This window comes from Alexandromys fortis, unplaced genomic scaffold, assembly GCF_014885135.2.
Source record: "Alexandromys fortis isolate MF-2015 unplaced genomic scaffold, M_Fortis_MF-2015_v1.1 scaffold_96, whole genome shotgun sequence".
Lineage (NCBI taxonomy): Eukaryota > Metazoa > Chordata > Mammalia > Rodentia > Cricetidae > Alexandromys > Alexandromys fortis.
Window position 1 is genome coordinate 5,167,976 of NW_026068053.1, and position 26,025 is coordinate 5,194,000.

Below are 26,025 nucleotides of genomic sequence, written 5' to 3' on the forward strand. Positions count from 1 at the left end.
GAGCTAATCTAATGGAATGAGCGTGGGGAGGGGGAGCATGTGGGAGAACTAGCGCCTCCTCCATGCTAATCACAACAACAGGATGCACCAAGTAAGAAAAGCAGCAGCAGCCGAACCAAACAGCGGGACACACAGTGCAGGCTTTGCTGAGAGGAGTGACTGCCTCAGAACCAGCCACAAAGAGAAGCTGCGAGGAGCAATTGTCTCCCAAAGCCTTGGTATCTGAGTCTCTGAGTGAGTGCAGGCAAGGAAGCTGGTAAAGGGAAACCTAAGTAAAACCATGACCAGCAGCCAGGGCTCAGGAGGATAAAATAGGTATCTCTCAGGAGAATTTCAGGACAGTGAAATGATCCCATGTGGCCCTGGGTGGTGGTACACACCTCACAGAAGCAGAGTGTGAACTGTGAGCCTGAAACACGGGTGCCCCACTAACGTCAGGACCTGGGGACCTGGGCTCTGGTGGCCAGGAACCAAGGTCTGTTATTTAAAATAAGACACCAAACTGAAGGCCAGGGAGGAGTAGACCTCAAAAAAAAAAAAAAAAAAAATCACAACACAACCCATAAGGCTGAAACAAGAGTAGATCCAGGCTCTGACACAGGCCTGCAGTTAGTTCTCTAGTCAAAGGGAACCTCAAGATCTGAGCCAACAGAATCCTGAGGATGCGGACAGAGAGAACAAGAGACTTCGGAAAGGGAGAATTCAGTCAGCTCGCTGGCAGGCTTCATCCGGGAACGCAGGTGAGCAGCCGCATTGTGCAAGCACAGCGTAGAAACTGTGACATCACTGGTATGTATTCCAGTGGCCTGGACAAGGTGCTGAGGTGGCAGGGACTGGGGCAGGGCTGTGCTCTGTGCTCTGGGAGTGACTGCCGTCTTTTCCCACAGGGAAAGTAGTCTGCTGCTCTAGACCTCTTAATGTCCCAAGAAACGTCTCAAATCTGGAATTTCTATTTTCCGATATCTGATTTTGAAATAATTTTATTTAAATATACACACTCATGGAGTGTGGTGCCTTATACCCATAATCCTAGTCTAGGGAGGGTAGACGGATGGGCTGGGGGGTCAGTGTGAGCCTAATGCCTGTTTAGACTACATAGCAGTTCCAGGCTAGCCAGGACTAGGGAGTCCACTACAGCATCCCTCTCCATGCCCACAGGCTCCCATGTACACACTCCAGCTCACTACAAACCTGACTCAGGTCAGAGGCAGTGATCTTGGTCTCAGCTCTGGGACCATCAGAGCTGCAGAAAGTGGGACAGTGCTGAGGTGATGACAGGGACCCTGACGGGAAAGGCAGAAGTGGAGGAGTCATGGGTCACAGCCCGGTCTCTGGCTGGGCACGAGGGCACGAGCAGCCATCAGCGTGAGCACACTAGAGAGAGCTGAGGCTGGAGATGTGGTGCAGGAATCCGAAGGGCTTTTCAAACTGGAATGTCTAGTTACTTGCCAGGGAGAATTTGTAAAAGAAATTGATTTTTAAAAAAGTTGGGCTGGTGGTGGTGGCACACGCCTTTAATCCCAGCACTCCAGATCTCTGTGAGTTCGAGGCCAGCCTGGTCTATAGAGCAAATACCAGGACAGCTAGTCTCAACAAACAAAAACAAACCAACGAAAGGTTGGAATGTGAATATAATGCAGTGTGAGACTAGACTACCTGCAGACAGGTGCAGTAGTGCAGCGTGAGACTAGACTACCTACAGACAGGTGCAGTAGTGCAGTGTGAGACTAGACTACCTGCAGACAGGTGCAGTCATGCAGTGTGAGACTAGACTACCTGCAGACAGGTGCAGTACCTGCAGTGTGAGACTAGACTACCTGCAGACAGGTGCAGTAGTGCAGCGTGAGACTAGACTACCTGCAGACAGGTGCAGTACCTGCAGTGTGAGACTAGACTACCTGCAGACAGATGAACTACTGCAGACTTTGAGTTCCCATCCATCCAGGGCATCCTCGAACCCTGTTTGTGTAGTCCTAGCTGCTGGGGTACAATGACAAACAAGAGCGACGTAGGCCCTGTCCCTGCAGATCTTCTACCTAACAATGTTCACTGTCAGGCAATCCTATGACAGCTGGTGCAGTTCAGAGTGTGATAGACAGAAGGGAAGGAAATGCCTGAGGGAAAACTAGGGAGCTACATGAATGCACCTTACACAAACGCCTACAGATCCAATGCTTTGTTGACAAAGATGCTTGGTTCTGTGCCCCACACATCCCTCCAGTTAGAGCTCTAACCACACGTCTGTGGTCACCATTACCTCACCCAGAAGTCACACCCGCAACATGGCAAACTCTGTAAAGGTTATGACCCTCTTATACCTTGCCACCTGGGCAAGACAGAGCCTTATCAACAGAAGCGAACTTTCAGCCCTGGAGAGATGGACAGCAGTGCTGCTCTCCCTGGTTCTCAGCACCTAGATGGCATCTTATAACTCTACTTGTTTCAAGGAAGCTCCATGGGCACTGCATACATGTGGTGCACAGACATACATGTAAGTGAACCACTTATGCACACTTAAAATTTAAAAATTAAATACTAAGACCTGGAATTCTCATGTATCCTGGATGAAACTATAAATTCCGTGAGGGCAAAGTGTGTAGAATGCTCTCCTAGAATCTCCTTCAGCCACCAGTGGCTAGATCACTAGAAGAGGGATTCTAAGCTAGCCTCTCATTGTGGACAGGTCTACATAATCCTAGACCAAGTACTCCTTTTCAAACACAGTACAACAAGGGCTCTTTACTGAAAACACAGGTGACCACCCAACAGAGGTGATCCTTCAGCCACCTGCGGGGCCCAGTACCTCACTTTAACCAATATATACCCCTACCCTACTTCCTGTTTACTTACAGTTGGCAGAGAAGAAAACGAAACTTTGCATTAAAACTATTGCACTCTGCTCACAGAAGCTGGAGAGGTAATCCTTGTATTGTCCGTTCATCTGTGCTGTTAGTCTACCTGGCTGTGTGTCTGTCTGGTTGCTGGCTAAGGAAGGGCTTACCTGCTGGAGTCCTTCAGTGATGGAAGTCACTGGGGCCATTCCACAGGTCAGGGAAGAGAGCATATACCCATCGGAGCCAATGGAACTATTAAAATTTCCCTGCTAAAAAAAGAAGCAAGAGAAAATGAGGGGTATGGAGTAAGTTAAAGGAATCAGTTCAGTGCTGGAGAAGCAATGGAGTCTGCCCCTCGCTTACGTGGGGTAGGATAGTGACTGAGAAAACCAGAACTAAAGAATGGACACACAGACTCAGTGCATGCCCAGTTCTGAAATGTAAGTCCACAGACCCGGAAAGGGTCTAGGGACAATGCAACTGCCAAATAATATTTGGACATTTAGCTGGTCTCCACCACTGACGTTTGTACTGAAGGGCAATCTGCCCCAGGACAAACCAGTGGTTTTCTGTGAGTGTGGGCTAATGGCCCCAATTCAGTCACTGCCACTCTACTACAGGGACAAAGACACAGACAAAGAAAACACAATAGAAACAAGTCTTTAAGAACCAGAAAGAGGCATTGTACTTAAAAACACTTGATAAAACAAGAAAGTTCAGCATCTTATTAAACAGTAACCTTTGGAGACAGCTCTCTTCCATACAACCCCCGTGCCCCCAGCTTCCTGTACTGACAAAAGCCAAGTGGAAATCCCAGAAAGAGATTCCTAAGTGTTAAACTGCATGCTGTCTGCACGGCACACTGGCACCTTGGGCTGTCCGGCTCTGTCCCACCTGGAATATGTGTCACTTCTTTTTAATCGGTATAGCCAAGGGCTTACTTAATCCATTAAGTCTCAGGCTGCCCTGTGAGCCCACAATGTAACTGAAGATGACCGTGAATCTCTGATCCTCTTGCCTCTACCTCCCAAATACTGGGATTGCAGATGTATATCATCACCCTCAGGTTATGTGGTACTCGGGATAGAAGCAAGGCTTCATGCATGCGAGGTTACCACTCTGCCAACTGAGCTACAATCCCCAGCTAAGCTTCTGCATGGGAGTGTATGGGGACACACACAGCAGACACAGCCATCAGTACCATCTGACATTGGCTGGTCTTGGATCATCCCCTAGAGGACAAGGAATACATTTATCACACACCACTCTGCATGTGGTAAATGCTTAAGCTGGGAATAGTAAGGACGGCTGACACCTTGAAGAAAAGCCCTCTTGCCACGGCTCGGAGATGAACTTCCTGACCAAAGACTACTCTCCTATTTGACAATGGTTGACCAGTGGCTGCATTTGAACTCAGGTTTATGGCACAACGGAGCAGAAAACAAAGTGAATTTGGGGCTTGCAGGAAAACCATAAGGTACACATGTGGGTGGTGATAAAATCTGAGCTTTTAAGGAAAAATTAAAATTTGGGAAAAATTTACCAACCAGTGTGTGAGACTGCTGGGTTCCTAATATTTCCAGATCTCCGATGAATGTGACTTTTGATAACCTAGTGATTCATATCTCCCAAATGACAACGATAAGTGGGTAAGAGATTCAAAGCACAAACCAGAGACTGATGTCAGCGCCAAGAGAACACAAAGTTCATTGGTGCAGCGTCTGATTTCTCACTGCAACCTTTAAGAAACTGCTCTTCGTCAAGTTGGGGGTTAAATATAAAAAGAGAAAATTATGCCCATAATTATCTGTCATGAGCCATTTCCCTCCCAAAAATCATTATAGGAACCATCACCTCGGGGAGTCTGCAGAGAACCCCACACCCATAATTATGTTAAGAATCATTCTACTGACAAAACCTGCCCCACACCCAATTAGCTGTTATCTGTTAGTGGAACCTGCCTCACATTCCAGCTATCCAGGGAACTAGGTGTGGCAACTCGTGACTTCTTGGCCTACCTGACCAAAGGTAACCTCCTGGCCTACGTGACCTGGACCATGTGACAAGAGTCCAGGCCCCTGTGCCCCCCCCATTCCTTACCCTATCTATATAAACTGTAACCTGTCCCTAATAAACGAAGGCTGTGACAAACTTAGCATGGCCTTCTCCTTATTTCCTAGCCCATTCTCTTCCAGATAGCGCCCCTCCGTGACCCTGGAATAACTGATTGCAGGGTGGGTTACAACCCCTAGACTGAGTGACCCACCCAACGCAATCGACAATTATCTGAAAAACTTCGTTGTCTCCCAACTACGTATCTGTTTAAAGTCAGGTTTTCTTCAAACGTTTCAAAAAGAATGTATTTTAACAGATTGGCAACAGAAACAGACACCAGAATCCAGCTGGCATTTATTAATGCAGACCTTGTACAGGCTCGTGAAAATACAATACCACACTTCGCACTGAATTTTTGTTTGAAAACAGTTATTTTTGAGCCAGGCATGGCAGTGCACGCCTGTAACATCAGCACTTGAGAAATGGGAGAAGGGTCAGCAGTTCAAGGTCATTCTCAGTAGAATACTGAGTTTGAAGCCAGCAAGCCACGGGAACCCTGTATTTAAGAAACTAAGAACAGGGACAGCTCTGAGGACAAAAGCTCTTGCACATGAGTCTGGTGATGTAAGCTCCACCCCAGAACTCTGTGTAAAAAAAGAACTGACTCCCCAAAGTTGTTCTCTAACCTCCATACTCACACGTGCACACCCACACGTGCACACTCACACATGCACACACACACATGCGCATGCACAGACACACACACACAAAATAAAACTGAAAGAAAAGGAGGCACACAGCTGCCTGAACTCCAGTTCCAGAGGATATGGCGCTCTCTCCTGGCCATGGCAGGCACTGCGCATAAATAAATCTGCTTAAAAATGTAATGAATTTAATGTCTGTTGCAGTCTATTATTCTTTTCTTTTACATTCTGTTTTATTTGGTGTGTGTGTGTCTGTGTGTTTGCCTGCATGTATGTCTGTGTATCGCATGTGATCTAGGAAGTGGTGAGCTTCCATGTGAGTGGAGGGAATCAACCCAGGTCCTTTGCAGGAACAAGTGCTCTTAACCACTGAGCCAACTCTCCATTCCACTTCATCTCATCACTAAATCTCTCCCATCATTCTCTAGTGGTGCGGTGATGGAATCCAGGGCTTCGCATATGCAAAGCAAGAACTTACCCTTGAATCTCTCTTCACAGCCCTGCAACTAAATATTTGAAAAACTATACTTTCAGTATCTATTATGGCAAATATTGAGAAACACAGGCCTGTCAGGTGTGATGGTGCATACCAGCACTTGTAATCCCAGCACGTGGGAGGCAAGCATATCTGAATTCAAGGCAGCCTGTTCCACATTGTGAGTTCTAGGACAGCCAGAGCTATGCAGTGAGACCCGTCTCAAAACAACAAACGAAAAAGACAAATATATCCCAGATAAACATATGGGTTTTTTGGTGTCAATAATTTATAAACTATAATGGGGCCATTAAAAGCACAGGTGGTGGAGCGGGGAGGAAGCTTGCTCGATGGTGGAGAGCATTTGCTGCTCTTACAGAGGATACGATCCTTTAGCTTCCAGCACCAACACGAGGCAACACAAGCTCCCATAACTCTGGTTACAGGGAAACCAACGCCCTCTTCCGACCATTTGGGCACTGCACAGCACACACACGGTACACATGCACACTTACAGACACTCACATGTACAACACAGTACACATGCACACTTGCAGGCACTCACACGTACACACACAGTACACATGCACACTTCCAGGCACTGCACAGCACACACACACGGTACACATGCACACTTGCAGGCACTGCACAGCACACAGTACACATGCATACTTGCAGGCACTGCACAGCACACATGGTACACATGCACACTTGCAGGTACTGCACAGCACACATACACAGTACACATGCACACTTGCAGGTACTGCATAGCACACACACGGTACACATGCACACTTGCAGACACTGCACAGCACACACACAGTACTGATGTGGGAGTGTCATATATCAATCTGTTGATTTCATTGGTTAAGTAATAAACACACTGCTTGGCCTCATAGGTTAAAGCATTGGTGGGAGGAGTAAACAGAATAGAATTCTGGGCGGAAGAGGAAGTGAGGTCAGACTCTGCTCTGCTCCCAGAGAGACCCAACAGCTCTGCTCTCTGGAGCAGAGACACCAGGATGGACGGAGGCTAGAATCTTCCCGGTAAGCGCACCTTGGGGTGCTTACACACATCATTAGAAATGGGCTAGTCCAGGTGCGAGAATTAGCCTGTAAGGGCTAGAATTCATGGGCCAAGCAGTTCTTAAATGAATACAGTTTGTGTGTTGTTATTTCGGGCATGAGCTAGCCAAGCGGCTGGGGTGTTGGGGACGCAGCCCCACCGCTCCTATTTCAACACAGTACACATGCACACTTGCAGACACTGCACAGCACACACACAGTACACATGCATACTTGCAGGCACTGCACAGCACACATGGGACACATGCACACTTGCAGGCATGCACGGCACACACATTGTACACATGCACACTTGCAGGCACTCACTTTTTCTTTTTTCATCTTGGGGGGAAATACCTTGAGAGTACTTGTTTTGGCTTGAGAGAAAAGCAAACTAGTTTATCCTAGTCATGCTTCCTATTCCACTGCTCTGTGCCTCTGAAGGCAACCAAGGCAACTATTTTACCCGCTCTGTGTGTGTATGGGATGTGTGCCTATGTGTAGGGACTAGAGGTCAATGTTGGGTGTCTACCTCAGGGTCTCTAAATGACCATGGGTAGGCTCAACAACCGGCTAGGCTGGCTAGCCTGCAAACTCTGCCAACACAGGGCTTGGGTTACAGACAGGTGTAACCACACTGGCCTTTTAATGTCAGTGCTGGGGATCTGAACTCAGGTTCTTTGTACAACTTACTGGGCCATTTCTCCAGCCCCATTCTGTCTTTGTGTGTGTGTGTGTGTGTGTGTGTGTGTGTGTGTGTGTGTGTGTGTGCACTGAAGCATGTATGTAGAGGCCAGAGGACGGCTTGAGGAGTCGGTTCTCTGCTTCCGCCACTGGGTTTTGAAGAACTCGGGTTATTAGGCCTGGTGGCAGGCACCTTTCCCCACTGAGCTGCCTCAGTGCTCTGGTCTGCTGGCTGAGGCTGCTGATACTCTGTCCCACTCAGTGCTCTGGTCTGCTGGCTGAGGCTCTGATACTCTGTCCCGCTCAGCTAGCACAGCAGTCCTTTCACCCCTAGAAGCGGCACTGGGTTATCTGGATGCCCCTCATGGCAACAAACCCTAGATTTTCCAAAGTCATGTAGGCCTCCTGGGTTCATGCGCACCCCTCAGATGAACCTTTTCTCATAGGTGGATTAATGGGAATGTTGTCAAAAGACCTGTGACCTACATGGTGTTCTACAGTGCTTTACACTGATCGGGTCAGGAGGTACAGCAAGGGGGTAGTGGGCCCAGCAGCCTGACATGGCTTCTTATCATGACCATGAGGAACGTGGTACCAGGGAAGGAGAAAGAAGCATGCATTGTGAGCCTGGCCACAGCCTTAGAAGATCTCAAACTATGGGGTAGGGAAAGAAAACCAGGACAAGGCTCACTGGGCAAAGGTGGGCACCAAGACTGACGACCTGAGTTCAGCCCCTGAACCCGTGCGGTGGAGGGAGAGCCCTCCCTGTATGAAGGTGACATTCACACACGCGCACACACACACACACGCACACGCACATGCATGCTAAGCAACACAAATAAAAGGGTGGCAACACGCTTCTGCTGTGTTCACACGCTTCTGCTGTGTTCACACGCTTCCCAGGAGCTGACGTTCTCGGGTGACTCGCATCCTCGGGCTAATATGGAATCAACAGAAAGTCTAAGGGGAGGACAGTGGGGGCTAAGAGTAGACAAATCCGACCAAAAGCTGGATGCTCTCGTTTGAATTAAGTCTCTCTGTGTTTTCCAGAAATAAAACATACACACACAAACAGCACAGGGCTTTACTCACCACGGCATCTTTGACAATTTGTTTGGCCACCTGCTCTGGTTTGCAAACAGCTGTGGTCTCTGAAATGAGCCGGGTCTCCAGGGGCTGGAAGTGGAGAAACACACAAATCAATGCCTGTTGCATTATAAGTCTTAGAGGCCCTGATTTACAAATAATTACCATTTCCTACCTTCAAACAAATTCATATGTTTTAGGCAAAGATCAGGTTAGATTCTCAATCAGTTTCTATCCGTGGAATACCTCCATGCAGGAAGAGGGGCAAGGAGGCCCCTGCTGTTCTGTGGCTCCAGTGAAGACTGTCAAGGCTGGAGTGACTGACAGTGTGGACACAGAGGCTGGTCCCTGCCTGAGTGATCTAGCCCACCACAGTGCCTCCCTTCTGACTAGATCCCCCTGAGCAAATGACAATGCTGGCGACAGACACAAACCCTGAGTAAGAACTGGTACTATTTCCTCAAGGACCAGCGGAGAGACTAGCGAGCCATCTGAGAATCAACACGATGTAGCCCCTAGTTTGTCTGAGGGACAGTTATAGAACCTGTTCCACAAAAGACAGATGAAGGTCTACTGGTCTTGACCTGGCTCAGAACACCTTTCCTCCCTCTCTCTCTGTCTCTCTCTATCTCCCACCCCCCCCCCCTCTTTCTCTCTCTCCTTCCTCTTTCCTCCCTCCCCTCCTTCCCTCCCTCTCTCTTCTTCCTCCCCTTTCCCTCCCTCCCTTTCTCTCTCCCTCCTCTCCCTCCCTCTCTCTCCCTCCCCTCCCTCTCTCTCCCTGTCTCTGTCCCTCCCTCTCTATCTTTCCCTCCCTCTCCCTCCATCCCTCCCTCCCTCTCTCTCCCTCCATTCCTCCCTTTCTCTCCCCTCCCTCCCTCCCTCCCTCCCTCCCTCCCTCCCTCCCTCTCTCTCCCTCCCTTACTCCCTTTCTCTCCCCTCCCTCCCTCCCTCCCTCCCTCCCCTCTTTCCCTTTTCCCTCCCTCCCTTCCTCCTCTCTCCCTCCATCTCTCCCTCCCTCCCCCTCTTCCCTCCCTCTCTACACTCATCTACATTACGACTACCTCTGTACTCACGCTTGTCCTAATTCACTTGTGAGCAGTAGTTTTTTCTCTTTTCATCAGCTTTTCTTAATAGCACTTTACCCACATCTAAACAGTCTTCAAAAGAGCTTCCAGCTGAAGCGTTAAGACAAAGGAGACTGTAATTTTGACTCTTTACCTAGGCTTGAGGGAGAAAATCTAGCATATATTTCCTCGTCCTTGCCTGGCTTTGTGAGACAAGGCTTTACTATGTAGCCCAAGCTGGCTTGTGACTTTTGATCCTTATCCCTCAGCCTCCTGAATACTGGGATTGCAGGCATGTGCCATTGTGCTCCGTCTACTTCTTCTAAACGCTTCCTAAAAGTCAGTTTTTCCTTCTGATGGTGTCACCATTCGCTCTTTCGGCCTGCCAGGTGGGTGAGGACATGCACTGAGTGAGAAGGTGTTCACCACTCCCACACGGTCACACACCAGAGCAGGGTCCAGTCACCAGAAATCTCTGCAGAATTCTAATAAAGGTAAAATGGAAGCTCACAATCAATAGACAACATTAGAACCAAATCTCGGAGAAATTACCACTTTCTTTAGCTTTAGCTTCAAACTAAAGGACTCTGCAACAAGTACTGAAAATTTGCTGAGCAGATCTCTGATGCAGAAGTTTCAATTTATTTTTTAAAAACAAAGAAATTGTAAACATGGCTGAATTAAAAAGAAAATGGGGTGGGTTTCTACCTCAAAATCTTTTTTTTAACCAAACAAAAACAGGCAATAGACTATAAAAACATCCAAATTTTATGCTGCAGAGATCCACATACAATATTAGAGGAAAAAATGAAAATATAAAATAATTGTCTAAAACTAAAATCATCCTTGGGGTGAGCTGGCATGTTCTGATTGGTTTCTTCCAACCACTTCATCTGCTTGCTCTGTGTCAAGGCAAAGGGAAGGCGGAGAGGAGGAGCCAAATGAACAACACCTGCACTCAACTCAGGATAGCCTGAGCTCATTCCATAGAACCTGCATGTCCCGTGAGATAGCCTGCACTCAGCTCAGGATAGCCTGAGCTCATTCCATAGAACCTGCATGTCCCGTGAGATAGCCTGCACTCAGCTCAGGATAGCCTGAGCTCTTTCCATAGAACCTGCATGTCCACATGGGATAGACGCCCCGTGGAGGCTGAAGAACCAGATCCAAGCCTTGGCCCACAGAGGGCAGCAGAGCAGCAGTATTTGTATACTGCCTTGGTTCTAGAACAGCCCCCCCCCCCCCCACACACACACAGGATGCCTTACAGGAACAGAACAATGCAGCAAAATCCGGTGTGGAATAGTGAGTTCCCCAGACCTCCTGCTTTGATTGGGCCTCAGAGATCAAACGGAGGGTCTCAACTGCTCTGATGGCAGGAGACCACTGAAAAGTTCTTATGCACCGATAAACTTCTCAGCTGACGCAACAATATGAATCAGACCAAATCAAACCGAATTAGAAAAAGCCCAGGTTTAACAGATACTAAGGCTCCCGCGTGGCCTCTAGGCCCTCAGAGAGGAGATGGGGAAGACAGACCAGGAAACCACGTGTTTGTTCTTGGCGGGGGGGGGGGGGGGGGGCTTGTGGGCATGGTCTCGAGCATCTCTGAGAAGGGGTCATCATTTGGCTGGCTTTCTCGGAGGTGGAGTCTGGACTGAGGCGACTCCCAGGTGAGTTGGCTTAGCATGGAACTTCCNCGGGAAACCAGGGGGGGGGGGGGGGGGGGGGGGCAGTTTAAATACTTGTGGGCATGGTCTCGAGCATCTCTGAGAAGGGGTCATCATTTGGCTGGCTTTCTCGGAGGTGGAGTCTGGACTGAGGCGACTCCCAGGTGAGTTGGCTTAGCATGGAACTTCCCACCTAAACATTCCAGACTCTTTAGGTATAGGGGTTCCAGGGGCTGAGGTGAAGCCTTAACCCAAACAACCACAAGACTCCTCATTGGGGAAAGGATGAGAAAAGGGAGTAGATGTCCTTGTGAGGGAATCTAAGGAAATGAATGCCCCACCCTGTCACCTCTAGGAAAAGCAGAAAGTGGAGGAGGCTCCAGGGTTTCTAACCAGCCTTTCAGCATCACACTCAATGCAATCACTAACGTGCAGCGCCGCATGCCTGTAGCAACCAAGTAAAGAAACAGATAAGGGAGAGTAAAATGGAAAGAACAAAACCAACCACTGTCCAGACTAAAGCTCCTCAGGAGTAAAGAAAGGACTCACTGTGAGGTTTCAAATGCTCACAACAGGCCCAGGGTCTCTACCTATGGGCCAGGATTTAGCTCCCGGCCACTCTCCAGCACCACGCCTGCCTTTGTGGCACCAAGCTCCCTCCATGACATTAATGGACTAACTCTACGAAACTGTAAGAAAGCCCCAATTAAATGTTCTCTTTTATAAGAGTTATGCTGGTCTTGGTGTTTCTTCATAGCCATAGAAGAGAGTGCTAAGACCAACCCCATGATAGGAAGAAGATATAAGCTTTTTTAAAAAATAAATCAGTAGAAATAAAAATTTCAACAGAAAAATGGAAGGAGAAAGAAAACAAGAATAAGAGAAGGAAGTGGGACCATCAGACCAGAAAGTGGACAAGAGTCCAGAAAGAATGCACTGAAATATTCTGCATGGGAAAATTATTGAAAATGTTCCAGAACGAAGTTCATGAGTTGACAGAATAAAGGGGCTACCATGACTGTCTAGTGTATGAAATAAGAGCATTTCACATCAAATGACATTTTAAAAAGATAAAAAGGGAAGAGGGTTCAAAAACACAGACCACCACCAATACACTAAAACAAACTAGAGAAGCCTTGGGAGAGGGAGGCACACCTCTGGCGGGGCGGGACAGGGCGTGTGACAGAGGGCTGCTTAGTCAGGAGGAAGGCACATTCTGATGGCGTTGTTGGAAGGAGGTGAAAGGTAAGAGGTGGGGCCTGCTGGAGGAAGTGGATCCTTAGGCGAGTGTTCCCGAGGCTACAGTTCTCCCCTTTCCTCTGCTTCCCGCAATATGAACTGCTCTGCCCAGAGTCCTCCTGTCCTGGTGGACTGACGACTCTGAAACCATGAACGTGGAGCCAAAGCAAACCTTTCCCCGTCAGGATGCTTTCCTGAGGTGTTTGGTCACAAGGTCCCCCACAGAGACACTAGGAGCAAGAACTCAGTGAGAAATGCCTGCAAAACTTTGAGAACCACAATTTTCAACTTAGGATTTTGTGCCCAATAAAACAACCTATCAAACGCAACAACCACAAACACACATGCACCAAGAAAGAAAGGAAGGAAGCATTTTCATTAAGGCAAATTCTAAGCCAATGTTACCTACCTTTCTCTGGGATGACGGAAGGGCCACCAAAAGGAGCAGATAAACAACAAAAGCGAAAGGCAGAGTCCAACAAAGGGACGGAAAGGGAACAGAAAGAGTGGAGTGTTGAGAATGGCAAGCTTAGGCCTGTGTCTAGCCAGGAAGTCCCAGTGAAGGGGCTTTGAGGAAAGACAATGAAAGTAAAAGAAACCCCATGTGTTCAGATCCAAGGACATCCAGTAGTCCCCAGTGAGTGGGCCGCAGATGCACACAAGTTAAATGACCACATGCAAGAAAGGAAGTGTCATTAGAGAAGCTCAGGCTTTGCTAATATTCATAGTTACATATAAACCCAGAATCTGCCCATCACAGATAACAGGGAGGAGGGAGTAGATCTGAGGCTTCCATATTAGCTTCCCCAGTAAGAAGTAATATGTATAACATATGCATGAGTGTATGGATACATGTATGTAAGTATTGATTTTAAACACATGGATGAAACGGCTTCATCTGGGGAACATAAATCTCAAGTGGGGAGAGACAAGACCACAAGCAGTGCTGGACAACTGTAATGTATGAGAGAATAAAGCTGGGAAAAATTAAGTTAAACATTTAAAAAAAAAAAGGGGGGGGGGGTTGCGTAGCAGAGGAAGGAAGAAAGATCTGCCTGGAGAACCCTAGGGAGGTCAAGTCCTGGCTCAGCACCCTGCACCCAAAAGATCTGCCTGGAGAACCCTAGGGAGGTCAAGTCCTGGCTCAGCACCCTGCACCCAAAAGACCCAACAGGAACCACTAACAGGTAAACGCCAGGAGCTGAAGTAGCATAAAAACCAGAACAGGGGCTGGGGAGAGAAAGGGCTTGCCTTGTCCCCGGATGGGCACAGCCTTGCAAAGCTAGCCCTTGGAAGCAGAGACAGGAGGACCCCAACGCTCACAGGCCAGTCAGCTCGGCCTACTTAACAGTTCCAGGACAGTGAAAGACCTTGTCTCAAGATCAAAGTGGACACCATCTGAGGAAGAACACCCACGGCAGGTCTCTGGTGTCCATATGCACCTGCACAATCAAACACGCACAACCCTCCCACACCAACATGCAAGAAACACACATCGCAACATGTACAAACCCCACACTTAAACATACACAATACACACACATCATAATACAGACAATATATACATGCAAACAAACATACGTGACACATATCCCAACACACAATCCCCACACATAAACAGGCACAGTGAACACACATATCCTATCCTAACATGAACAGTTCCCACACACAAACACATGCATAGTGGACACACAGACATACATATAAGCACATACACACAATGTACACATTCAAACATATACAATCTCCATATACAAACATGTACACACACTACACACACATCCAAACAAGTACAATCCCCATATGCAAACATGTACAGTGCACACACACATAACATACATACCCTAACATGAACAATCCCCACACAGACATAAACACAAATGCATATACACAACACTCCCCATACACAAACATGCACACTGCACACACACTGACATAAACACAAACACACCAGCATACATCCTAGCATGCACAATCCCCCCACAAACATGCACAGTGCACACACAAATACACATTCAAACACACACAATCCCCACACACAAACATGCACAATTTACACATATACACACATCAAACTCAAATATGTATAGCCCACACACATAAACATGCACAGTACATACATAGACACACAAACCTAAACAAGCAAAACCCATGTACACCCATATAGACGCACATCATATATATATATATCACAGAACACAAACACACACAAACATGCATAACCACACACACAGTCACATGCAAATACACACACTACACCCACATCACACATACACATGTACACACATCACACACAATGCACACAACACACATCATACACAGTATACATCATCACACATAACACACATAATATACATTACACACATCACACAATACATATAACACACAAACTCACAGTGCACATCATACAATCTACCACTCACACAACATACATCACATGTACACCACACATCACACACCATACAATATAACACATATCACACACATGTCCTACATACAACACACATCCCACACACAACACCCTCCCCCCCAAACACATCCCATACACACTCATACGACACAGAAGGCAAACAACTATGTAGGAATACTAACCTTTGTTTTGTTTTCTTCCGCCAGCCCCGGGGTGTCAGTGTCTGGTGGGTAGGCCACAGTGACATACACATTGTAAGGCTTCACCTGGTCACAAACAAGGTTTGCATTGTCAATAAATAGATCATTTGTATTCATCCATTAACTTGTCTGAGCTGTGCTGAGTCTTAGAAGGGGAAGGTCATCAGGCTCATGAGGGGACTGCCAATCAACAGCCACCAAAAGCACTAAGGACACCTCTCCATGATGATGACTTGGAATGGTTAGCAAGAATTCCCGACTCTAAAGTACATCAAGCCACCTCCTACTAAGGTTCTCCCTGCCTGCTGACCAGGCAAAGGCTGGGAGCTGCCCAGTGTGGACAGATCATGTTTAACCAGTGTGCTCACTCAGACTCCACCATGAAGTGAGCAGAGTTTCAAGGCAGGAATAGGAGGCACAGGTCTACACCCTTATCTATAAGGTCAAAGTCTTTTTGCCTTTCAAGCTGCTTCCAATACTACACTGTTAGGTTCACTTCACTTGCAGAAGACTGTGAGTCTCATTGCCTTCCCTGCTGCCCACTGCTGCATCCGAACCCAGGTGTGGCGAGGTCCACCCATGGAGTGTCAGGTGGATCCCCAAAGTGGGACCAGTCAAGCAACGCTACTGCAAACATCCTCGGCAGTATTTACATAGAGAAACTCCCCTCTGCCCTTTGACACTAAGATCTCTTATTGCATAAGGCCAGACTATCAACTGGTGAGCCTTCTGCCAAGATGTCCCAAATGCCTGCAGTACAGGTGTGCAGCACCATGCCTGGTTCCAGAAAATTTCTCCATCAGCTCTACAGCTATTCTGCCTAATCCCAACCTCCCTCTGGCTCTTCCAAAGCTTGTCCGTCCCCTACTTTCTCTTCCCATTCAACTTCTCCACTGATGAACACACTCCAACAATCGCAGTGGACCTTCTTTTCAGGGGACAGTCTTCCAAATACTGTCCAACATCAACCTTGTTACCTGTCCTCTTACCTGGATATTAGTAATCCAAAGGCTCAGACCATCAAGTTCATTTTGGCATGATCCTTTTGTTTGCTGTTGACTTAAGTCTCTGTCCTCATAAAGACATCTGGGGTGAAGCGGGGACAACAAGGCTAGCCACGGACAGGAAGCCTGCCCTTTATCTCCTAGGTTCCCTTAGTGACACAGCTGTGTGGCCTCAGGGGAGGTACATGGGTCAAGAGAAAGAAAGAGCAGTTGCTGGCCAGCCAGTCGAGTAGGTGCAAGAGTGAAGGCTGGCTCCTAGCCAGTGCGGCCAGGGAAAGAGGGTTCGTGGCTTGGCCTTGACAGCCAGAGCTCCCTTCCAGACCAGACAGTGGACCAGCTGTGACAATGACAAGCGATTTCTCTCACACTTGCTTTTCAGTTGGGAACTTAATAAAATAAAATAAAACCTTTTCTCTAGTAGTCTTGCTTGGTCCTGTATTAGGACTAGAGAAAAATGGCTCAAAAAAAAAAAAAGTGAGTAAATGATAATTAGGTAACTCACAAAGACCAACAGACGCTCCTCAGACCTATTCGGTGCCCCCCAAATTCACAAAGACCAACAGAAGCTCCTCAGACCTACTCTGTGCCCCCAAATCCACCAAGACCAACAGAAGCTCCTCAGACCTACTCTGTGCCCCCCAATTCACCAAGACCGACAGTGGCTTCTCAGACCTACTCTGTGTCCCCCAATTCATCAAGACTGACACTGGCTTCTCAGACCTACTCTGTGCTCCCCAATTCATCAAGACCGACAGTGCCTTCTCAAACTTACTGTGTGCCCCCGCCCCAAAATGCCACAGTAAGAATTGTAATGTTTATGAAAATCAAAACGATTTTCAAAGTAATGTTTCTCCAACTCAAGGCCATGAATGAGTCACCAAAAGTTAGAACTGTTCTCTCATGGGAAGGAACTGTAAATACCAAGGTGGAAAAGAATCAGACAATCCCATTTCTAGCTAGCATTCTCTCTGCAATCCAGTCCATGGCTGGATGCTTCCAGTGACGAACAACTTGACATTTATGCAGTCTTTGGTTTGTTTACCCAGCAAAGTCTTACTAAATTACTACGATGTGTCAACACAGCCCTAAGAATGGGTATGAACTGAATCTGTATCTTATATAGTTCCTGGTCTCTGATATTCTTGTTCACAAAATTTGCAAAAAAATCAGTCCATACAAATTTATGCCCACATTTTTCTTTAACTGTCCATATCATAACCCGACCAAAAGGAAAGATTAAGTTACACTCAGTTCTGAGCCATGACAAGTGTGATGCCTGCCTAGCTATTCTGATTCTCCCTGCCCCTGCGGAACGGCCATTTTCTCCCCTTCTGCTCTGTCCCTCCATCCTATTCCATTTTCTCTCTTCTACTTGGCACCAGCCTCAAACATGTAAGACAATGTGTGGCTTGCCTAAGAACAAGTTTATCATTTAAAAAAAAAATCCACTTAAGAGTTGTTCTTCCTGGTTCTATTAAAACAAGAACTCATCCAAGCAGACACTCTAGCCTTCAGCTTACTGCTCCACTCTGGTGGAAAGAGATGGGGAAGGGGCTGTACATTCTCAGGAGAGGAAGCAGGAAAAGCACCTGGGTTGGGGTTTGCTGTTGTGTTGTTTTGGTTGAATCTTGAATACAACTCTGACTATAACCCATTTCATAAATATACTTGCCAAAAGATCAAGTTTTAAAAATATCTTTAAATAATATATTTGTGTCTAAAAGACTGGAAAAGAAAATTCAATCCCAAATACCAACAAAGCATTCGATTAAACACACCATGCCCAGATTTCCAGGGGCTTACTCCAGTTTGGGGAACAGGGAGATAAACAGAAGACTTAAAATATTAATTGAACTGAAAAATTTACTCAGAGCATTAAGCATTTTAGCAACTATTCATAAAAACTGACCAAGTTATCCAGATTTCAAAAAACAGATCTTAAGGAAATCTTTTGATGCAAGTTTTACTATGAACAAATTGGATTCAAAAGACTGAATTTATTTTCTCCAAATAAAATCTCAGTCTTCTTTGTTTTGTTTGCTTATTTAAGTAATAGCACTCTTAATGTACAGGAGTCAAGGAGACTTAGCGCCGTCCAGCCACCAGCAGTGTGGACAATCGCTCTTGTCATCAGGAGGGTGGGAGGACTGGACCAGCTGTGGTGTTACTGTCCCCTCGGGAGTGAAAACCAGGGCACCCAGATGATATCTTATTGTCAGACATGGGGGAATATGGGCATATATTTTTATCTCCCAAACTCGTGTGCCTACATGGATCCTGAGACCAAAACCGAAATGACTGGATGAGGCAGCTGCCTCATCCACACTCTGCCCTGAATGACAGGCATCCTTTGCGGCAGGACTTGGAAGCTTGCAGTCACAGGGTCAACCTTGTATTATTATTCCTGTTACCAAGTGACCATGTGAATCTGACGAACTCACCAAATTCACTAAAAACTCAACTTCCCTTCCAAAAAGAAGTGACCTGAAGAAGCTTCCTGCACATACTTCACACTCACACACACACACACACACACACACACACACACACACACACACAGAAAAAAGAAGAATGGTTATTTGTAGAGTCCTTAAGAGTGATGGCTGCAATTTCACAGTTATGCATGCTCTGTTGACTAAGACTGTGTGTGCAGGAGCCTGAGGCTAATGCTGAGTTTTTCTGAATGATTCTCTATCTCATGCTTTGAGGTGGGATCTCTCAATTGCACTCACACTGATAAGACTAGGCTAGCCAGCTTGCTTTGCGCCCTTGTCTTCACCTTCTATGCATAAGAATTACAGGCAGTCTGTCACCACCACCCAGCATGTCCAAATGGAGAGCCAAACTCTGGTACTCACACTGTACCAAGCATTTCACCCTTTGAGCCAGCTCCCTCGCCCGGCATGGATCTTTAAGAAAACTGTCTATGTAACGGCATCCCTGGCTCACTGAAGCAGAGGCCGACCAGTATCAGGAAGGCATCTCTAGGACTCTATGCAGCAGACAACTCCCTGCACTCAGAATCATTTTGTCTCTGTCCTGCAGATTATTTTTATGCAATAAGATCTGTTAAACCCAGAACTTACAACTGAATTAGTTTTCTTTACACTGGTATCAGATTTCCAAATCTTTAGTGAAATTCAAACAATGCAGGCAAAGATGCTAGAAAAGTACAGTGCTCACACTGATCTGCGAGGAAGACATACAAACATAAATACGTTTACCTCCATTTGCAGAGCTTCTGCCAATCCTCTTATGGCAAACTTGGACGAAGAATAGGCTGTGAAACCGAACAGCCCCAGCTGTCCTGCCTGAGAGGACACGAACACGATTCTGCCCACCCGCCGCTCCTTCATGGTGGTGATCACTGCTCTGCTGGGGTACACGCTGCCCAGGTAGTTGATGCTCATCAATTTCTGCAAGGAACAGAGGCCACACGAGGTGGGAACAAGGTCAACAGCCTATGTCCTCAAAAGCAGTTCTGTCACTTTCCAGGATAAGTTCTTTAACAGAGACCCGTGGTGGTTTGAATGAGAATGGCCCCACAGACTCATCTGTTTGTAGACTTGGTTCCTAGTTGAATAGTCAGGAAGGATTAATAGGTCTGACCTTGTTGGAGGTGTATCTCTGGTGGTGTGCTCTGATGTTTCAAAAGTCCACACGGGGCTCAGTGTCTCTCTCTCTCTCTTTCTCTCTCTCTGAGTGTGTGTGTGTGTGTGTCCCAGGATGTAAAGCTCTCAGCACTGCTCTAGAACTATACCCCTGTCTGGTTCCCGCCATGATGAAAACGGAATAAACCTCTGAACCATGAGCCAGTCCCAGTTAAATTTTCCTTTGAAAGAGTTGTTTGGTCATGGTGTCTCTTCACAGCCATAGAACAGTGACTAAGACAAAGCCAAAGAGACTGGTGCATGAGTCAGCGAATGACGCTGCAGACCATGCAACACTGGGGACCTACCCTTTTGAAGACTAGTCTGGCCTGTCTTCCATTCTTAGAGTGACAGTCAAAATTAGGGCTGGTCACAGGGTTCAGCTTGCAAAGTGTTTTCCATGCCAAGCATGAGGACTTGCATTTGGATGCCCAGGACCCTCACAAAAGATGTGCTGAGCATTGGGCACACATCTGTAACCAAGCACTGGGAAAAAGAGGAAGGGGGAGGCAGGCAGATCCTGGAGGCTGGTTGGACAGTCCCAGCCAGTGTGGTGAACTCCATTCTTGGTGAGACAGGAATAAGGTGGAGAGAGATGGAGGAGGACCGTGAACATCAACCTTTGCCCTCACCATGCACAAACAAAAATGCTCAAAACCAGCTTTCTCCTTAGAAAATGTACCCTTTGTATTGTAGGTAACATTTTATAGTGATACTTTTAGGTATGGGTATCTTGTCTCCAAATAAGTATGTATACCACATGTGTCCAGTGCCCACAAAGGCCACAAAGGGGCACCGGATCTTCTACAGCTGAAGTTAAAGACAGGTGTAAGATGCTAGGAATCAAACCTAGGTATTCTAGAGTGGTAAACATCCTTGACCCCTAAGCTTTTTTCCAGGTCCTTGAAGGTAATACTTTTTGAAAGACAGTTTTAGGAGACAGCTTCTAAGTATTTGTAGCCCTATCAGTTCCAAGCTAAGAAAAGATAACAGAGAGAAAATGGCACCAGATAACAGTACAGATGTGAGCTGTAGTCTTGGTGCCGCTGTCACATGAGAAACAGACACTGCATTTTCTCAGCTGAAAACGGGGTTAATCTTGGAATTAGGGATTAAGAGGGAAAACACAAGCTTAGCACTAGCACAGATCCTGGTGGACAGTAAGAACTCCGTATGCACCCGCTTGTACGCTGGGACAGGTAAGAGCCCACATTGGCACTCACAGCTTCTCATCACTCTTAAAACCTTTGCTCACCTTGAGAGTGTGACAACGCTCACGATATCGCCTTTATACAATGAAGTCTTACTCTCTGTCATCTTGCAAAACTAAACAGCCCAGTTGGATACCTAAACATAAACCACAATGACACCCTGGGGTGACTGGGCTGTAGTCCTTTAAGCTGGCTGTCCATCAAGAAGTGGGGATAAAGAAGTGAGAGAAAAAAATCTAAATATACAGCAAGCCAACAGCCAACATCAAATTAAATGGAGAGAAACTCACAGTGATGCCACTGAAATTAGGAATAAGAAAAGGTGTTCACTCTCTCCATAGCTATTCAGTATAGTTCTTGAGATCCTAGCTAGAGCAATAAGACAACAAAAGGAAATAAAGGGAGGCAAATCAGAAAAGAAGTCAAACTCTCACTATTTGCTAATGATATGAAAGTATACATAAGTGACCCCAAAAATTCTACCAGGGAACTTCTACAACTCATAAACACCTTTTTTAATCATGGAAGGATACAAGATTAACTAAAAAAATCAGTAGCCTTCCTATATACAGATGATAAATGGGTTGAGAAAAAAAAATCACCCTTTACAATAGCCACAAATAACATAAAATATCTTGGGAGTAATTCTACCAAACAAGTGAAGGACCTGTTTAACAAGAAGTTTAAATCTTTGAAGAAAGATATTGAAGAAGACACCAGAAAATGTACTAAAGATCTCCCATGCTCTTGGATAGGTAGAATTAACATAGTAAAAATGGCAATCTTACCAAAAGCAATCTACAGATTCAATGCAATGACCAGCAAAATTCTTTACAGACCTCAAAAGAACCACGCTCAACTTCATATGGAAAAACAAAAAATCCAGAATGGCCAAAACAGTCGTATACAATAAAGTAATTTCTGGAGGAATCACCATCCCTAACTTCAAACTCTACTACAGAGCTACAGTACTGAAAACAAGCTGGTATTGGCATAACAACAGACACGTGGACCAAGGAAATTGAATTGAAGACCCTGACATTAATCCACACACCTATGAACATCTGATTTTTGACAAAGAACTAACATTATTCAATGGAAAAAGGAAAGCATCTTCAATTAATGGTGCTGGCATAACTGGATGTCAACATATAGAAGATTGCAAATAGATCCCTATCTATTGCCATGCAAAAAACTGAAGTCTAAGTTGATCAAAGACCTCAACATAAATCCAGTTACATTGAACTTGACAGAAGAGAAAGTGGGAAGTAGCCTTGAATGCACTGGAATAGGAGACCACTTCCTAAATATAACACCAGTAGCACAGACACTGAGAGCAATCAATAACTGAAAAGCTTCTATACGGCAAGACAATTTTGTCAATAAGACAAAATGACAACCTACAGAATGGGAAAAGATCTTTATCAGCCCCACATATAAATATATAAAGAACTCAAGAAACTAGACATCAAAATACAAAATCATCAAATTAAAAATGGGGTACAGAGCTAAACAGAGAATTCTCAACAGAAGAATCTCAAATGGCCAAAGGACATTTAAGGAATTGCTCAACATCCTTAATCAACAGGGAAATGCAAATCAAAACAATTGAGATACCTAATCTTAGACCTGTCAGAATGACTAAGATAAAAAATACTGAGGGCCACTTATGTTGAGGAGGATGTGGAGTAAGGGGAACACTCTTCCACTGCTAGTGGTAGTCCAAGTTTTTACAGCCGCTTTGGAAATCAGTTTTGCGGTTTCTCAGAAAACTGGGAATCAACCTACTTCAAGACTCAGTGATACCACTCTTGGGCATATGCCCAAAGGACACAAGGGAGTATTACTCAGCTGTAAAAAAATAATGACATTATAAAATCTGCAGGCAAATGGATGGAACTAGAAGAAAATCATCCTGAGTGAGGTAACACAGACCCAGAAAGACAAACATAGTGTGCACTCACTCATAAGTGAGTATTAGGCAAAGGATAACCAGACTATAATCCATAGCTCCAGAGAAGCTAGATAGTAAGACCCTAAGAGGGGTATATGATTGCCCTGCGAAGGGGAATTAGATGAGATCTCCTGGGTAAACTAAGGGTGGGGGGACAGTACAGGGGAGGGGATGGGGGAATGAGAACATGAGGGAAGGGGATGGTTGAGTTGGGTGAGGGACAGAGTGGAAGAATAATGAAAGAGACATCTTGAGAGAGGGAGCCATTATGGGATTAGGGAGAAACCCAATGCTAGGGAAATCCCCAGAAATCCACAAGGATGACCCCAGCTAAGACTCCTAGCAATAGTGGAGAGGGAGCCTGAACTGGTCTTCCCCTGTCATCAGATTAGTGACTACCCTAATTGTCATCATAGAGCATATTTCATCCAGTAACTGATGGAAGCAGATGCACTGATCCACAGCCAAGGACCAGTCAAGTTCCAGGATTCCAGTTGAAGAGAGGAAGGAGAGAATGTATGAGCAAGGTGGGTGCGTCAAGATCACGACAGGGAAATCTACAGAGACAGATAAACCAAACTCATGGGAACTCACCAACTCTAGACCGACAGCTGTGGACCCTCTGCCTGTGGGAGACAGTTGTGTAGCTTGGTCTGAGGGACCCCTGGCATTGGGACCAGGTTCTATCCCTGGTGCATGTACCCCTGAGCTGGCTTTTTGGAACCCATTCCTATGATGGGATACCTTGCTCAACCTTGATGCAGGGAGAGCGACTTGGTCCTGCCTCAACCTAATGTGCCAGGCTTTGCTGACTCCCTATTGGAGGCCTTACCCTTCGGCAGGAGTGCATCAGGGGTAATTTAAGGGGGAAGTGGGGAGAATGGGGTGGGAGGTGGAGGCATGAGAGGGAAAACTGTGGTTGGAATGTAAAATAAAATTAAATAAATAAATAATTTTTAAAAAGTATAAGGCAGGAGCTATGTAGACCATAATTCTCACTATTTTATTTTGCAAATGCCAAGAAAAACAGAAAATATTTACTGTGTTCAGAAATTAGGATTTCTGCTTGTTTCCAGAATATGCTTTATTATCACAGCATTGTTTTCATCTTAAAAGATATATATATATATATGTATATATATATATATATATATATATATATATGGTGTCTTGTGTGTATATATGTGTGTGCCTGGTGGGCACTGGATTCCTTGGCACTAGAGTTGCAGATGTGAACTATCGGGTGAGTGTTGAGAAGGGAACCTGAGTCCTCTGCAAGATCAGCAAGCACACTAACCACCGAGCCATTCCTGCAGCCCCATACCAGAGAAAGAATAAGAGCATGTGCTCACCTCCGCTCTTTCCAGAGAACCCACTAAAATAGCAGTAAACAGTATGCTAATCTGTCTGTCTGTTTTGGAGACAGGGTCTTACACTGTAGCTTAGACTGTCCTGAAACTTACTTCATAGCCCAGGCTGGCCTCAAAGTCATGATTATTATCCTGTTTCAGCTTCCCAAGAGCTGGGCTTATAGGTAAGAGCCATTAGGCCCAGCTAACAGCTCAACCCCCACCTTTTTAAGAGAACAAAAAGAAAATGAAAGGAAAAGCAAGGGCATCCTGAAAGCTGGAGATCAGAATGACAAGTGGCAAGACTAGACACTGGATGTTGGATGGCAACAGAGAAACTAAAAAGGCAGGATTGTACAACACAAACCCCAAAGGCTTCTAGGATGGAGCTAGGCCAGGTAAAAAGATTCCAAATTTTCACTGATGATAAACAAGCAAGTACACTGCAGTATGCCACACAACCCAGAAAATCGAACAACACACTGATATACTACAGCATGAAGGGACCTTGAGAACGCCATGCTATGTGAAGGAAGCCAGATGCCAGAGGGATACATCACATTTTCTATCAGTCAGCAAGACACACACAGGTTAGCAGTAGCCAGGGTCTGGGGCAATGAGAAATACTGACTACAGTGCAGGGTATCCTTTGGGGAGACAAAAATGTCTTGGCATTAGATGACTAAACAACATCACAATATGATAAACGCCTTCAAATTGTTGACTCTCAAATAGCCAAATTTGCCAGGCGACAGATGACAGAGACCTGTGATAACAGCGCTTAGGAAGCTGAGGCAGAAGTGCAAGAGGCCAGCCTGGTGTGCACAGTGACATGCTGTCTTAAACAAACATACCTCTGTGATTTATACGGGTTTCAGTTCACTTTTTGAAAACTGACATAACAACAAAAAACAGTTAAATTTTAGTGGTATCCTGCTGGCAGAAGACAAACTTTCTAGAAAGGACTGACATACATTAAGTGAGTTAGACTTCAATGTACCTAGAACATATCTGTAGACACTGAATGCAGACTCCATTCTAACAGTGGGACATGCAGCCATTTCCCAGGCGGAAGCCTAGGTCACTTCTCTGGGGCTTTGGATAAATTAGAAAGACCTACAGATACTGACCCCTGTAGATGGAAGTTTCTGTCCCGCCTTGTCCCAAAGAAACACACAGAGGGTTAAATTAATTATAAACTGTTTGGCCTATTAGCTCAGACTTATTATGAACTAGCTCTTACAACTTAAATTAACTCATAATTCTTATCTATGTTTAGCCATGTGGCTTAGTACCTTTTCTCAGTGCATTATTTTCATCTTGCTTCCTCTGTGTCTGGGTGACAACTGCAGACTAAACCTTTCTTCTTCC

General features: G+C 45.9%; 1 protein-coding gene and 1 long non-coding RNA gene across 6 annotated transcripts in view; one reads left to right on the forward strand and one right to left on the reverse strand.

Moving 5' to 3' along the window:
* Window positions 1-26,025, reverse strand: part of Kdsr (3-ketodihydrosphingosine reductase) — a 55,838-nt gene that overhangs the window by 13,368 nt on the left and 16,445 nt on the right. For 4 of the 5 annotated variants that reach the window (XR_007588284.1, XM_050119759.1, XM_050119760.1 and 1 more), the window contains exons 6-9: window positions 19,715-19,906; window positions 15,469-15,552; window positions 8,910-8,993; window positions 3,002-3,103 (exon numbers count right to left, since the gene is read on the reverse strand). Coding sequence is in view for 4 of the 5 variants with exons in the window: in XM_050119759.1 (XP_049975716.1) it covers window positions 3,002-3,103; window positions 8,910-8,993; window positions 15,469-15,552; window positions 19,715-19,906 (462 nt within the window). In the remaining variant the exon portion in view is untranslated. The remainder of the gene's footprint in view (window positions 1-3,001; window positions 3,104-8,909; window positions 8,994-15,468; window positions 15,553-19,714; window positions 19,907-26,025) is intronic. The other variant, XM_050119758.1, reaches the window with a different exon arrangement.
* Window positions 3,115-26,025, forward strand: part of LOC126487104 (uncharacterized) — a 106,209-nt gene continuing 83,298 nt past the window's right edge. The window contains exon 1 of the long non-coding RNA XR_007588286.1: window positions 3,115-7,026. This is a non-coding gene — a long non-coding RNA (uncharacterized lncRNA). The remainder of the gene's footprint in view (window positions 7,027-26,025) is intronic.